This window comes from Bufo bufo, chromosome 3, assembly GCF_905171765.1.
Source record: "Bufo bufo chromosome 3, aBufBuf1.1, whole genome shotgun sequence".
Lineage (NCBI taxonomy): Eukaryota > Metazoa > Chordata > Amphibia > Anura > Bufonidae > Bufo > Bufo bufo.
Window position 1 is genome coordinate 145,643,136 of NC_053391.1, and position 15,057 is coordinate 145,658,192.

The window sequence follows — 15,057 nt, forward strand, 5'->3', positions numbered from 1 at the left end:
TAAGGGATTTCTCCTGTGTGGTGAACTCCATAAAAGGAAAAAAAAAAGAAAATGGCCAAAAGACTCCTAAAAAAACAGAATAAAAAATGATCAAAAAGTTACAGATATCCCAAAATGACATCAACAGAAACTACAGATCACCCCACAAAGAGTTTTTTTTATAAAGTACTTGACCATAACAAAAACTATAAAAATGTGGAATCCCTGTAATCATACGGACCCGCAGAATAAAGAATAAACCGGTAACAAGGACAGAATTGCATTTTTCCCCAATTCCACCCCATTCATTTGTTTTCCAGCTTTCAGTACTTCATATGGTGGCATTAGAAAGTACAACTCTACAGAAAGCAAGCCCTCATACTAATATGTGAATAGAAAAAAAAATGGCTTTTAAAAACCTGGAGTAAAATAAATAAATAAATGTGACAGGAAGGGGTTAAGAAAGACCCCGAAACCGCAGCCGTTTCCTGGAAGCTAGATGCCCGGCTCGGTACCACGTGACCGAACCCTCCCGGCAGCCCCTACACACTAAGCTGCTTCTCCCCTTACTTCACCTTCCAGGAGCTGAGCGAGCAGCTGCGTCATCCCTCGTGTCATTGCTTCTCGGCTGCCCTCCTGTGTCCAATAGAGGAAGTGCATCTACATACTAAATGCAGCTTTCCGCCGATATACCGGCTTCTCTGCCGCCCCCTTCCATCCAAAGGTGGAAACGCACACAGACTGCGGCTCCGGATCCTCCGAGCATGAAGCCCCGGCTGCAGCAGCCATAGAGAGCTCGGCACCAGGAAGAGAGCGATCGCGGGGCCCCAGTGTCATGACAGGTGATCTGCGGGGCGGCCGCTGCGTTCGTGCTAGCCGGTGTACGTGTAGCATGCAGGCGGGACAGGAAAGCCGACAGGTTGCACGGTGTGCAGGGTAAGTGGCCGTGTCATAACAATGCACGGTGGGTGGTGGATATCTGTGTAACGGGAGGAGGCGGCCAGCTGGGTACGAGAGCACCCACATACACGGGTGGGTATAGGAGCCCCCACATACACGGGTGGGTACGAGAGCCCCCACATACACGGGTGGGTACGAGAGCCCCCACATACACGGGTGGGCATAGGAGCCCCCACATACACGGGTGGGCATAGGAGCCCCCACATACACGGGTGGGCATAGGAGCCCCCACATACACGGGTGGGCATAGGAGCCCCCACATACACGGGTGGGCATAGGAGCCCCCACATACACGGGTGGGCATAGGAGCCCCCACATACACGGGTGGGCATAGGAGCCCCCACATACACGGGTGGGCATAGGAGCCCCCACATACACGGGTGGGCATAGGAGCCCCCACATACACGGGTGGGCATAGGAGCCCCCACATACACGGGTGGGCATAGGAGCCCCCACATACACGGGTGGGCATAGGAGCCCCCACATACACGGGTGGGCATAGGAGCCCCCACATACACGGGTGGGCATAGGAGCCCCCACATACACGGGTGGGCATAGGAGCCCCCACATACACGGGTGGGCATAGGAGCCCCCACATACACGGGTGGGCATAGGAGCCCCCACATACACGGGTGGGCATAGGAGCCCCCACATACACGGGTGGGCATAGGAGCACCCACATAAACGGGTGGGCATAGGAGCCCCCACATACACGGGTGGGTACGAGAGCCCCCACATACACGAGTGGGTACGAGAGCCCCCACATGTACGAGAGCCCCCACATACACGGGTGGGCATAGGAGCCCCCACATACACGGGTGGGCATAGGAGCCCCCACATACACGGGTGGGCATAGGAGCACCCACATACACGGGTGGGCATAGGAGCACCCACATACACGGGTGGGTACGAGAGCCCCCACATACACGGGTGGGTACGAGAGCCCCCACATACACGGGTGGGTACGAGAGCCCCCACATACACGGGTGGGTACGAGAGCCCCCACATACACGGGTGGGTACGAGAGCCCCCACATACACGGGTGGGTACGAGAGCCCCCACATACACGGGTGGGTACGAGAGCCCCCACATACACGGGTGGGTACGAGAGCCCCCACATACACGGGTGGGTACGAGAGCCCCCACATACACGGGTGGGTACGAGAGCCCCCACATACACGGGTGGGTACGAGAGCCCCCACATACACGGGTGGGTACGAGAGCCCCCACATACACGGGTGGGTACGAGAGCCCCCACATACACGGGTGGGTACGAGAGCCCCCACATACACGGGTGGGCACGAGAGCCCCCACATACACGGGTGGGTACGAGAGCCCCCACATACACGGGTGGGTATAGGGGCGTACCCGGGTGGGTATAGGGGCGTACACGGATGCACGTACGGCCAGCCTGCTGTCTATGAATAACCTTGTGCGGTGGCAGGCACATCCCCCTCCTAATCCAGCTCTGTTTATTTTGGAACAAGGTCGCCAGCTGCTGCCTGTCACTGAATGAATGGGAGAGGACAGCAGGCCGACTACAGCTGACCCCGGGCAGAGCTGCAGGCACCATGAGGAGCAGGAGTAACTCTGGCGTCAGGCTTGATGGATATGCCAGGCTTGTTCAGCAGACCATCCTGTGCCACCAGGTAGGAGATATTTGTATTTCTGTAATTGAATGTATTCAGTATTTGCTGCGTGCTCCTCACACGGCCTGTGCTGTGACCACTCTCTGCCATCCTGGGCACAAGCCCTGAGTGCCAAGTTATGCCATCCACATGAAAGGTGCATTACATAATAAATCCCCCATTATTAACACTGCCAAATCCTTGAAAAATATGAGTTGTCTACGGCCTCTGAGATCAGAGACATTGGCCGCTGATTAACCCTATAAATCCTGGAGCGGTTTAATGTTTTCATTCATTGTAGGCTAGAACGGTATGTGTGATGTACTTGTGATTACATCGGGGGTATCCCTATCTTTGGGCATGTTCACACTGGGGGTCTTGTGGCAATAATCTGTGTAGAAATCCACGTCATAAACGCCGACCATAACTACTGTCCATTCATTTAGAAGGGAATCCTCACTGTAAGCAGTCACGACCGCATGTATTTTGTGGTCTATGCAGACCATGGACCTATTGAAAACAACAGGTCCACAAAAAACGGATGCAACACAGACGTTATTAATATTTAGTGGATCCCTGTTTTGCGGACCGCAAAATACATAAGTCATGTAACTGTAGGTCTCTTTCACACGTTATTGAGTCACGGACAGCACATGTACCCATTGACTTTTTAATGTGTACGGTTTTCCATGACCCATGGTGACACCGCAGTAGCGTGCAATGTTTTTGTCCGTGATTATAAATACCTCATGCACATTACAGTCTATGGGTCTGTGAAAACAACGGACACGAGACGGACGCCATCCATGTTTGGTTTGTGGTTTTCATCGATTGTTGCTAGGAGATGCTCTGGAAACAAATTTTCAGCCTCGCAGTGTCCATGGTATACGGATGACACGCGGAGTGCAAAAAACGGACACATGGACCAAATACAGATGTTTCACAGACTTCTTGATGGATGAACCGCTGACTGTCTTTTTGGACTCAGGAGACGCAGTGTTCCAACAAGTGTATCATAGGCCCGGGAATGTTTACCCATCTTCTTCCATTTGCCCTCGCCAACCCCTTTTCACGTTCTGCCCCGTGTTTACCGTATTGATTGTTTCTGGTAAATATTAAAGGGGTTGAGTCACATCAGCATATGGCATTTATCATGTAGACAGAGTTACTAATGTATTGTTATTGTCCATATTGCTTCCTTTGCTGGCTTCATTCATTTTTCCATTAGATTATACACTGCTCGTATCCAGGGGTTTAGGACCACCCTGCAATCCATCGGCGGTGGTCGTGCTTGCATATTATAGGAAAAGCATCGGCGTCTCTGGTGGCCAGGACTGCGGAAGTGCACATAGGCTGGTGCTTTTTTCTGCAGTGTGCAAGCACGACCACTGCTTCTGGATTGCAGGGTGGTCGTAACCATGGTAAAGAAAAAGTGTATAAAGTGATGGAAAAACAACGATGCCTCTCCGCGTATTCACAAGGCCTCTCTATGTGGTTGGATTTGTCAGGATTCTTTCAGGGTTTGCTGCCAGATCACTCGGTGAAGTTCAGCGCGTGTCATTTTTATACCTCATGAGCCAAGAAAATAAGAGGTTATTTGAGGACACGGATGCTGAAAGCGAGGCCCTGCCAGCACCTCCAGGAGGGAGCCCGTACCAGAGACATGGTATATAACTGTCAGACATGTAATATATGCCGTATATGAGCCCATACAGTGTTCATATTCCACGGCTTACAGATCTAAAAGGCTTTGATCGTAGAAATACCTGAAGAGGGGCTTTGTTGGTGCATTATGGCTCTTTGGTTATTTTTTGTGTATATACAGTCCTGATCAAAAGTTTAAGACCACTTGAAAAATGGCAAAAAATCCTATTTAGCATGGCTGGATGTTAACAAGGTTCCAAGTAGAGCTTCAACATGCAACAAGAAGAAATGGGAGTGAGACAAAACATTTTTTGAGCATTCAATTTAATGAAAACAACGAATAAGCTGAAACAGGCTGTTTGTCAGCTGATCAAAAGTTTAGGACCACACCTCCAAAAAATATCTAAACCCCCCCCAAAACAGAAATCCAACTTCCAAACATGAACTCAGTAATGAGTAGCTCCGCCGTTATTGTTTATCACTTCAAAAATTCGTTTCGGCAAGCGTTTCCATGAGGTGAGTGGGAACATTTCTCCAAGTGGTGAAGACTGCCGCACGAAGGCCATCTACTGTCTGGAACTGTTGTCCATTTTTGTAAACTTCCCTTGCCATCCTTCCTCAAGGGTTCTCAATTGGATTTAGATCAGGGGAACACGCAGGATGGGCCTAAAGAGTCATGTTATTCTCCTGGAAGAAGTCCCTTGTCCTGCGGGCATTGTGTACTGTAGCGTTGTCCTGTTGAAAAACCCAGTCGTTACCACACAGACGAGGGCCCTCAGTCATGAGGAATGCTCTCTGCAACATCTGGACATAGCCAGTGGATGTTTGATGCCCCTACACTTCCTGAAGCTCCATTGTTCCACTGAAGGAAAAAGAACCCTAGACCATTATGGCGCCCCCTCCACTGTGGAGCGTAGAAAACATCTCAGGTGGGATCTGCTTGTCATGCCAGTAACGTTAGAAACCATCGGGACCATCAAGGTTACGTTTTTTTCTCATCAGAGAATAAAACTTTCTTCCACCTTTGAATGTCCCATGTTTGGTGCTCTCTTGCAAAGTCCAAACGAGCAGTTCTGTGGCGTTCAAGGAGACGAAGTCTTTGAAGACGTTGTTTGTTTTTGAAGCCCTTCAGTCTCAGATGCCGTCTGATGGTTATGGGGCTGCAGTCAGCACCAGTAAGGGCCTTAATTTGGGTCGAGGATCGTCCAGTGTCTTGACGGAGCGCCAATTGGATCCTCCGACTCAGTGCTGATAAATTTCCACTTGACTTTTTTGTTCCATAACCTTCAGGATCATTTAAGAAATTCCAAATGACTGTCTTACTGCGTCCCACCTCAGCAGCGATGGCGCGCTGTAAGGGACCCTTCTTATGCAGTTCAACAACCCGACCACGTTCAAAAAGGGAGAGTTTTTTTGCCTTTGCCATCACAACGTGTGACTACCTGACAGAAAATGACAATGAATCCACATCTTTGCACAGATTTGGCCTTTTAAAAGCATGTGATCCTAAAATGTGGATCAGCTGAAAAACAGCCTGTTTCAGTTTAATCATTATTTTCATTAAATTGAATGCCCAAAAAATGTTTTGTCTCACTCTCATTTCTTCTTGTTGCATGTTGAAGCTCTACTTGGAACCTTGTTAAGATCCAACAATGTAAAATATGATTTTTTTGCCATTTTTCAAGTGGTCTTAAACTTTTGATCAGGACTGTATGTCATCAGGACGGTCCTGGGTGTTCACATTGTGTTAGGGTTAGCAATGTCTATATGATATGCGCAGGGTCTTGTGGTAGGACCATAACTTGGTCTGAGGAAAACCAGCACATCGTGGCAACACAAAGTGACAAGATTAATGATTCCTATTCTTATTGCTATCGAGGAACCTCTGAAAATATTTGTCACTCCTGGAGATTCCCTACTTTAGACCGCTTTCAGTGATTGTGAGCCAAAACCAGGAGTGGAGCCTCCACAGACATAAGGGAGGTCATTTATTAAACTGGTGTAGAATAGAACTGGCTTAGTTGCCCATAGCAACCAATCAGATTGCACCTTTCATCTGCATAGGAGCTGTCCAAAATGAAAGGTGGAATCTGATTGGTTACTATGGGCAACTGAGCCAGTTCTACTTTACACCGGTTTGATAAATGACCGCCAATATAAGGGAAAGACCTGAGCCTGCTTAATGCACTGACTGTGTGAAAGCAGTCTTACTCCTGTGCTGGTTGGTCAGGAGGTAAAGCATTGTATAATTCTTGCTCCGTTCTATACCTTGGCTGAGATTTGTTAAAGAGGACCTGTCCCCTCTCCTGACATGACTGTTTTAGTAACTACTTGCATTCCCCCTGTATGACAATTCTGAAGCATCTGTTCTTTTGACTAGTGTTGTGCCATTCTTTTATTATTCCTGCTAGAAGTTCTGAATGAATTAGCAGTTTGCAGTAAAGGTCCAGATGGGTGTTATCAGTTGGTGGTGTGTCCCTGCACAATCTGACAATGGCAGCACTGATTGGATAATACCAGACTGTGTCGGGACACTGCCAAACTGGTAACACCCAGCAGGACCTCCATTGCAGACAGCTGGCAATTTATTCATAACTTGTAGAAGGAATAATAGAGAAGTGGCACAATAGAGTCATAAAAATAGCTGCTCCAGAATTGTTATTACATGGGGATCCTAATAGTTACTAAAACAGACAAGTCACAAGAGGTTAGAGGTCTGCTTTAACGGCTTAGTTCATCCCTATGGTGAGACAGACAGGCGATCCTGCTGTCTTCTGGTTAACCCCTTTCTAAATTCCAAGTCACACCGGGGTTATACGAAACCTTACGAAACGCTGGACTAGATGAAAACCTTTAGGTTCCAAAAACACATAGATGCGGGTCCCACCGCTGGGACATCTATAACTATCTGACATTGGTGGCCACTAGAATCACAGCAATGAAACGGGCTGCTCTGTGACATGTGCGCAGGTCAGCAGAAGCTGGCGGTCTTGGTCCCATCCCCATGTATGCCTTTATTTAAACTTTTAGCATGTGCAAATGAGCCTCTAGGAGCAATGGGGGCGTTGCTGTTACTCCTAGACACCCCATTCTCCCTGCTGCTGTTGCATCCCCTGCACTTTGATTGACAGGGCCAAGCAGCGTAAACATCATCATGCCTGGGCCTGACTTCTCCTAAAGTATTGCGCCCCACTGTGCGCTTGAGTACCAGGCGTCGGAACAGTACAGAAGAGAACTGCCGGTGAGCCTCTTTCCTGTACCGCCTGCCTCTTTTCTGACCTGCGCCTGCGATCTCTTGAATGTGCCCCTCAGGGGTCACCACATTTAAAACAACAAGAAATAATCCTAAAAACTTTATACATTCAAACATCACTAACAAAAAACAATTCACTGAAATCTTGTGTGAATAGGTTTCCGATCCCATCGACTACAGTGTAATATCTGGCCACTCAACACAATGGTACATGTAATGACTATATTCATACCACTAAGGCATTGGCAGTGCTTGACGGTCTGACAAGTCACGAACGGTGAACATTCTGGGTGTGGATGCCTACATGTAATTGAGTTGTTGAAATGAATTGGCTTGGTTACAGGACAGGTGGTTAATGTGAGGTGTGCTGACATAAAATCATTTTTTATTTCTATGAAAGGGGTTGTGCAGCGTTTTTTATTTTTATTATTATAATTTTTTTATTGATGGGTCAGGAATATCTGATCGGCGGGGTTCCGACACCCGGCACCCCCGCTGATTAGCTGTTTGACAAGTGGGTGGCGCTCCATGTGAGTCATTACAGTCGTGGCCAAAATTTTTTGAGAATGACACAAATATTAGTTTTCACAAAGTTTGCTGCTAAACTGCTTTTAGATCTTTGTTTCAGTTGTTTCTGTGATGTAGTGAAATATAATTACACGCACTTCATACGTTTCAAAGGCTTTTATCGACAATTACATGACATTTATACAAAGAGTCAGTATTTGCAGTGTTGGCCCTTCTTTTTCAGGACCTCTGCAATTCGACTGGGCATGCTTTCAATCAACTTCTGGGCCAATTCCTGACTGATAGCAACCCATTCTTTCATAATCACTTCTTGGAGTTTGTCAGAATTGGTGGGTTTTTGTTTGTCCACCCGCCTCTTGAGGATTGACCACAAGTTCTCAATGGGATTAAGATCTGGGGAGTTTCCAGGCCATGGACCCAAAATGTCAACGTTTTGGTCCCCGAGCCACTTAGTTATCACTTTTGCCTTATGGCACGGTGCTCCATCCTGCTGGAAAATGCATTGTTCTTCACCAAACTGTTGCTGGATTGTTGGAAGAAGTTGCTGTTGGAGGGTGTTTTGGTACCATTCTTTATTCATGGCTGTGTTTTTGGGCAAAATTGTGAGTGAGCCCACTCCCTTGGATGAGAAGCAACCCCACACATGAATGGTCTCAGGATGCTTTACTGTTGGCATGACACAGGACTGATTGTAGCGCTCACCTTTTCTTCTCCGGACAAGCCTTTTTCCAGATGCCCCAAACAATCGGAAAGAGGCTCCATCGGAGAATATGACTTTGCCCCAGTCCTCAGCAGTCCATTCACCATACTTTCTGCAGAAGATCAATCTGTCCCTGATTTTTTTTTTTTGGAGAGAAGTGGCTTCTTTGCTGCCCTTCTTGACACCAGGCCATCTTCCAAAAGTCTTCGCCTCACTGTGCGTGCAGATGCGCCCACACCTGCCTGCTGCCATTCCTGAGCAAGCTCTGCACTGGTGGCACTCCGATCCCGCAGCTGAATCCTCTTTAGGAGACGATCCTGGCGCTTGCTGGACTTTTTTGGACGCCCTGAAGCCTTCTTAACAAGAATTGAACCTCTTTCCTTGAACTTCTTGATCCTATAAATTGTTGATTGAGGTGCAATCTTAGTAGCCACAATATCCCTGCCTGTGAAGCCATTTTTATGCAACGCAATGATGGCTGCACGCGTTTCTTTGCAGGTCACCATGGTTAACAATGGAAGAACAATGATTTCAAGCATCAACCTCCTTTTAACATGTCAAGTCTGCCATTTTAACCCAATCAGCCTGACATAATGATCTCCAGCCTTGTGCTCGTCAACATTCTCACCTGAGTTAACAAGACGATTACTGAAATGATCTCAGCAGGTCCTTTAATGACAGCAATGAAATGCAGTGGAAAGTTTTTTTGGGGATTAAGTAAATTTTCATGGCAAAGAAGGACTATGCAATTCATCTGATCACTCTTCATAACATTCTGGAGTATATGCAAATTGCTATTATAAAAATTAAGGGCTTCTGTCACCCCACTAAAGTCATATTTTTTTTTGGGCTAGTTAAATTCCTTATACTGCGATATATGAATATATAATGCTCTTACTCACTTTCCTTTAGCAGTTTCTTAAAAAAAACTGACTTTTATAATATGTAAATGAGCTCTCTACCAGCAAGTAGGGCGGCTACTTGCTGGTAGCAGCCGCATCCTCCTTTCATAAAGACACCCCCTCCTCATGTTGATTGACAGGGCCAGCGAACGCACTTGTCCTCTGGCTGGCCCTGTCTGCGTTCAAAATCTGGCACCTGCGCCGTACCTGTCTTCAGTCGGTGCAGGTGCACTGAGAGGAGGACGCTCGCTCGGCCGCTCCTTCCTCAGTGCGCCTGCGCCGTGTGTAGATGTGATGTCATCGGCGCAGGCGCATTGAGGATGGAGCGGCCGAGCGAGCGTCCTCCTCTCAGTGCACCTGCACCGACTGAAGACAGGTACGGCGCAGGCGCCAGATTTTAAACGCAGACAGGGCCAGCCAGAGGACGAGCGCGTTCGCTGGCCCTGTCAATCAACATGAGGAGGGGGCGTCTTTATGAAAGGAGGATGCGGCGGCTACCAGCAAGTAGCCGCCCTACTTGCTGGTAGAGAGCTCATTTACATATTATAAAAGTCAGCTGAAGGAAAGTGAGTAAGAGCATTATATATTCATATATCGCAGTATAAGGAATTTAACTAGCCTCAAAAAAAATTTATGACTTTAGTGGGGTGACAGAAACCCTTTAAGCAGCAACTTTTCCAATTTCCAATATTTATGTAATTCTCAAAACTTTTGGCCACGACTGTACATTACGTGTTTCCTGTGGAGCGGTGGCATAGTGTAATTACAATCACGTTTTTCCATCTCGCAAAGTACAGCAAAAAAACATGAAGGCTAAGGCTCCATTCACACGTTCGTGGTGTGTTGCGGACCCGCAAATTGCGGATCCGCAACACACCCGCCTGGCACCCCTATATAAATGCCTATTGTCCGCAAGCTGCAGACAAGAATAGGACATGTTCTATCTTTTGTGGAGCTGCGGACCTGAAGATCGGGGCCGCGCTCCTCAAATGCGGATGCTGACGGCACACTGTGTGCTGTCCGCATCCCTTCCGTCCCCATAGAAAATGAATGGGTCCGCATCCGTTCCGTAAAATTGCGGAACGGATGTGGACCCATTTTCGGACGTGTGAATGGAGCGTAACTGTGGTCATGCAGGTGGAATACTGGTGGAAGGAAGGTATATTTCACCCAGATTTCTCACCTGGGTGAAGTAAGTGTAATCCAGGGAGTGCTGTGGCCTGAACAAACTTGGTTGTTTAGGCAGGATTCTTTCTGGAAATACGTGGGGCCTGGATTATGCGGAACGGTTGTTAAGGTTGGCAGAGGGAGCAACTGTTCCCTTCCTTCCAGGCCAGTTTGTTGTTATGCTCTGAAACACCTTAAGGCAGTTAACCTCATTAGGTTACTATATACAGAGTGCTGTGGCTCACTTAGGTAGAGGCCTGCGAGGACAGCACACGGTGCTGTGAATACTGAGGACCAGTGAGCAAACTACCTGCTGTGTGAACGTCAGCCTAACAACTGTAGCCTAGGTGAGACAAACTCTTTGTGTTATTAGTTAGTCCCAGACTGGGAGGCTTTTGTTTTGTGATTTGTTACTGGAAATCCTGGGTTTCTAAAAAGCATGTGTTGATGTGACCCTCCTGAAATCGGACCCTAAATAAAAGTGACGTGAACTTTATATCATCTGTGCCTCCGTGAATATCCAGAACCGTACGCTGCCCCCCCCCCCCCCTTCCTTTTGCAGGTTTACATAACATACTTTTTTTTTTTTTACAGTGGAACTCTGTGGTGACGGATGCAACAGTATGGCGTCTGTCTGAGGCGTCTGATAACATATATACGTTTTTTGTGTACATTGACTATATGACAAAAATGTGATGTGAGCCCAACTTGACTGTCAGGGAAGAAGCTGTTCCATTCACGAGCTTGTCTTTTTACCAGACAAAAAAGTGCTGCATACAAGGCTTTTTTATCAGGTCTTTTTGACAGAATCTGCAACAGAGGCTAGAAACGCAGATGTGAACAAGCGCAGGCCTACGTATCATGTACAGTGCCTTGCAAAAGTATTCACACCCCTTGACTTTTTTTGTATTTTGATGCATTACAGCCTTAAGTTCAATGTTTTGTTAATCTGAATTTTATGTGATGGATCAGAACACAATAGTCTAAGTTGATGAAGTGAAATGAGAAAAATATATAAATAAAACTATTGTTTAGAAATAGAAAACAGAAAATTGGCATGTGCGTATGTATTCATCCCCTTTGTTAGGAAGCCCATAAAAAGCTCTGGTGCAACCAAGTACCTTCAGAAGTCACATAACTAGTGAATTGATGTCCACCTGTGTGCAATCTAAGTGTCACATGATCTGTCATTACATAGACACACCTTTTTTGAAAGGCCCCATAGGCTGCAACACCTAAGCAAGAGGCATCACTAACCAAACACTGCCATGGAGACCAAGGAACTCGCCAAACAAGTAAGGGACAATGTTGTTGAGAAGTACAAGTCAGGGTTAGGTTATAAAAATAAAATATCCCAATCTTTGATGATCCTGAGGAGTACCATTAAATCTATCATAAAAAAAAATGGAAAGAACATGGCACAACAGCAAACCTGCCAAGAGACGGCCACCCACCAAAACTCATGGACCGGGCAAGGAGGGCATTAATCAGAGAGGCAGCACAGAGACCTAAGGTAACCCTGGAGGAGCTGCAGAGTTCCACAGCAGAGACTGGAGTATCTGTACATAGGACGACAATAAGCCGTACGCTCTATTGAGTTGGGCTTTATGGCAGAGTGGTCAGAAGAAAGCCATTACTTTCAGCAAAAAACAAAAAGGACGTTGTGAGTTTGCGATAAGGCAAGTGGGAGACTCCCAAAATGTATGGAGGAAGGTGCTCCGGTCTGATGAGACAAAAATTTGACTTTTCGGCCATCAAAGAAAACGCTATGTCTGGCACAAACCCAACACATCACATCACCCAAGGAACACCATCCTGACAGTGAAACATGGTGGTGGCAGCATCATGCTGTGGGGATGTTTTTCAGCAGCCGGGACTGGGAAACTGGTCAGAGTTGAGGGAAAGATGGATGGTGCTAAATACAGGGATATTCTTGAGCGAAACCTGTACCACTCCATGACTGATTTGAGGCTAGGAACGAGGTTCACCTTCCAGCAGGACAATGACCCCAAACACACTGCTAAAGAAACACTTGAGTGGTTTAAGGGGAAACATGTAAATGTGTTGGAATGGCCTAGTCAAAGCCCAGATCTCAATCCCATAGAAAATCTGTGGTCAGACTTAGATTGCTGTTCACAAGCGCAAACCATCCAACTTGAAGGAGCTGGAGCAGTTTTGCAAGGAGGAATGGGCAAAAATCTCAGTGGTAAGATGTGGCAAGCTCATAGAGACGTAGCCAAAGCGACTTGGAGCTGTGATTGCCGCAAAAGGTGGCTCTACAAAGTATTGACTTTAGGGGGGTGAATAGTTATGCACATTGACTGTTTCTGTTATTTTTGTCCTATTTGTTGTTTGCTTCACAATAAATAAAAAAAACATCTTCAAAGTTGTGGGCATGTTCTGTAAAATAAATGATGCAAATCCTCCAACAATCCATGTTAATTCCAGGTTGTGAGGCACCAAAACATGAAAAAAGTCAAGGGGGTGAATACATTTGCAAGGCACTGTATTTGTATTACTGCAGCTTTCGTACTCCTCCCTGGGTAAAAATACTGCTCAAAAATGTTCAGAGGAGTATTTTTACTCTTCTGGAAAAAACGTAGTGCGACTTCTGGACCAGGTGACCGATTAACATAACGTTACTGACCTAGGAAGAGGCCGCTGCGTTCATCAGAATGCTGCGGCCTCCTCAAACAGCTGGTGGAGGTGGGGTGCTAGTAGTTGGAACCCCACTGATCAGGTATTGATGACCTATCCTGAGGATAGGAACCAATATTCTACTCCTGGAAAAACCCTTAAATAGCATGAGGTACCTGAACGTCACACAGGTCCAGAACCAAAGAAAGTACTGTTATGATTGTATTGTTTAATGTGAGAAGATCATTGCTAGACATGGAAGGTCATCTACATGTGTCCATCTACAGTATATTCCCCTTAGTGCTTTCATGGGTGTATACTAGATGGCCACTTTACTTTTTGGTGCTATTCTGGTAATGCATGTACTTTTGCACCATTGAGTATTGATCTGTAATTGTACGTAGTGGGAAGAGTATTTTTTTTCTGTAATCACCTATATAGAGGAAAGGAAGGAAACGATACACAAAATACCAGAAATGTGTTACTTCTTCCCCTGTATGTACTTTTTAAAAACTATTTTGTCTTATATTTATATAAAAATTTAAATATACAAATCCAGCCAAGGACGGCATCTGCACGGTGATCGTATATTATGGGGGATAAAATTATTTACAGACATGACAGGTCCTCTATTACATTTTATTCATACTTAGGCCTCCTGCACACGACAGTTTTTTTCACGGTCCGCAAAACCGGGTTCCGTTGGTCCGTGATCTGTGACCGTTTTTTCGTCCGTGGATCTTCCTTGATTTTTGGAGGATCCACGGACATGAAAAATGAAAAAAAAAATCTAAGTCAAGTTTGCCATTGAAATGATAGGAAAAAACGGACACGGATCACGAACGCGGATGAAAATCTTGTGTGCATCCGTGATTTTTCACGGACCCATTGACTTGAATGGGTCCGCAAACCGTTGACCGTGAGAAAAAATAGGACAGGTCCTATTTTTTTCACGGCCAGGAAACACGGATGCGGCTGCCAAACGGTGCATTTTCCGATTTTTCCACGGACCCATTGAAAGTCAGTTGGCTCTTTCACACTTGCGATGTTTTGTTCCGGTATAGAGTTCCGTTGTCGGGGCTCTATGCCGGAAGAATCCTGATCAGGATTATCCCCATGCATTCTGAATGGAGAGAAATCTGTTCAGGATGCCTTCAGTTCCGGACCGGAACGTTTTTTGGCCGGAGAAAATACTGCAGCATGCTGTGCTTTTTGCTCCGGCCAAAAATCCTGAACACTTGCCGCAAGGCCGGATCCGGAATTAATGCCCATTGAAAGGCATTAATCCGGATCCGGCCTTAAGCTAAACGTCGTTTCGGCGCATTACCGGATTCGACGTTTAGCTTTTTCTGAATGGTTACCATGGCTGCCAGGACGCTAAAGTCCTGTTTGCCATGGTAAAGTGTAGTGGGGAGCGGGGGAGCAGTATACTTACCGTCCGTGCGGCTCCCGGGCACTTCAGAGTGACGTCAGGGCGCCCCACGCGCATGGATGACGTGATCGCATGGATCACGTCATCCATGCGCATGTGGCGCTCTGACATCATTCTGGAGCGCCCCGGGAGCTGCACGGACTGTAAGTATACTGCTCCCCCGCTCCTCACTACTACTACAGCAACCAGGACTTTAATAGCGTCCTGGCTGCCATAGTAACACTGAA

At 46.8% G+C, this 15,057-nt stretch overlaps 1 protein-coding gene across 4 annotated transcripts in view; it reads left to right on the forward strand.

Moving 5' to 3' along the window:
- Positions 1-678: 678 nt before the first annotated feature.
- The window catches only part of PHKA2 (phosphorylase kinase regulatory subunit alpha 2), a 143,561-nt gene continuing 129,182 nt past the window's right edge, over positions 679-15,057 (forward strand). For all 4 annotated transcript variants that reach the window (XM_040423691.1, XM_040423693.1, XM_040423692.1 and 1 more), the window contains exons 1-2: positions 679-917; positions 2,422-2,588. In XM_040423691.1, the coding sequence (XP_040279625.1) occupies positions 815-917; positions 2,422-2,588 (270 nt within the window). In that variant the 5' untranslated portion in view covers positions 679-814. The remainder of the gene's footprint in view (positions 918-2,421; positions 2,589-15,057) is intronic.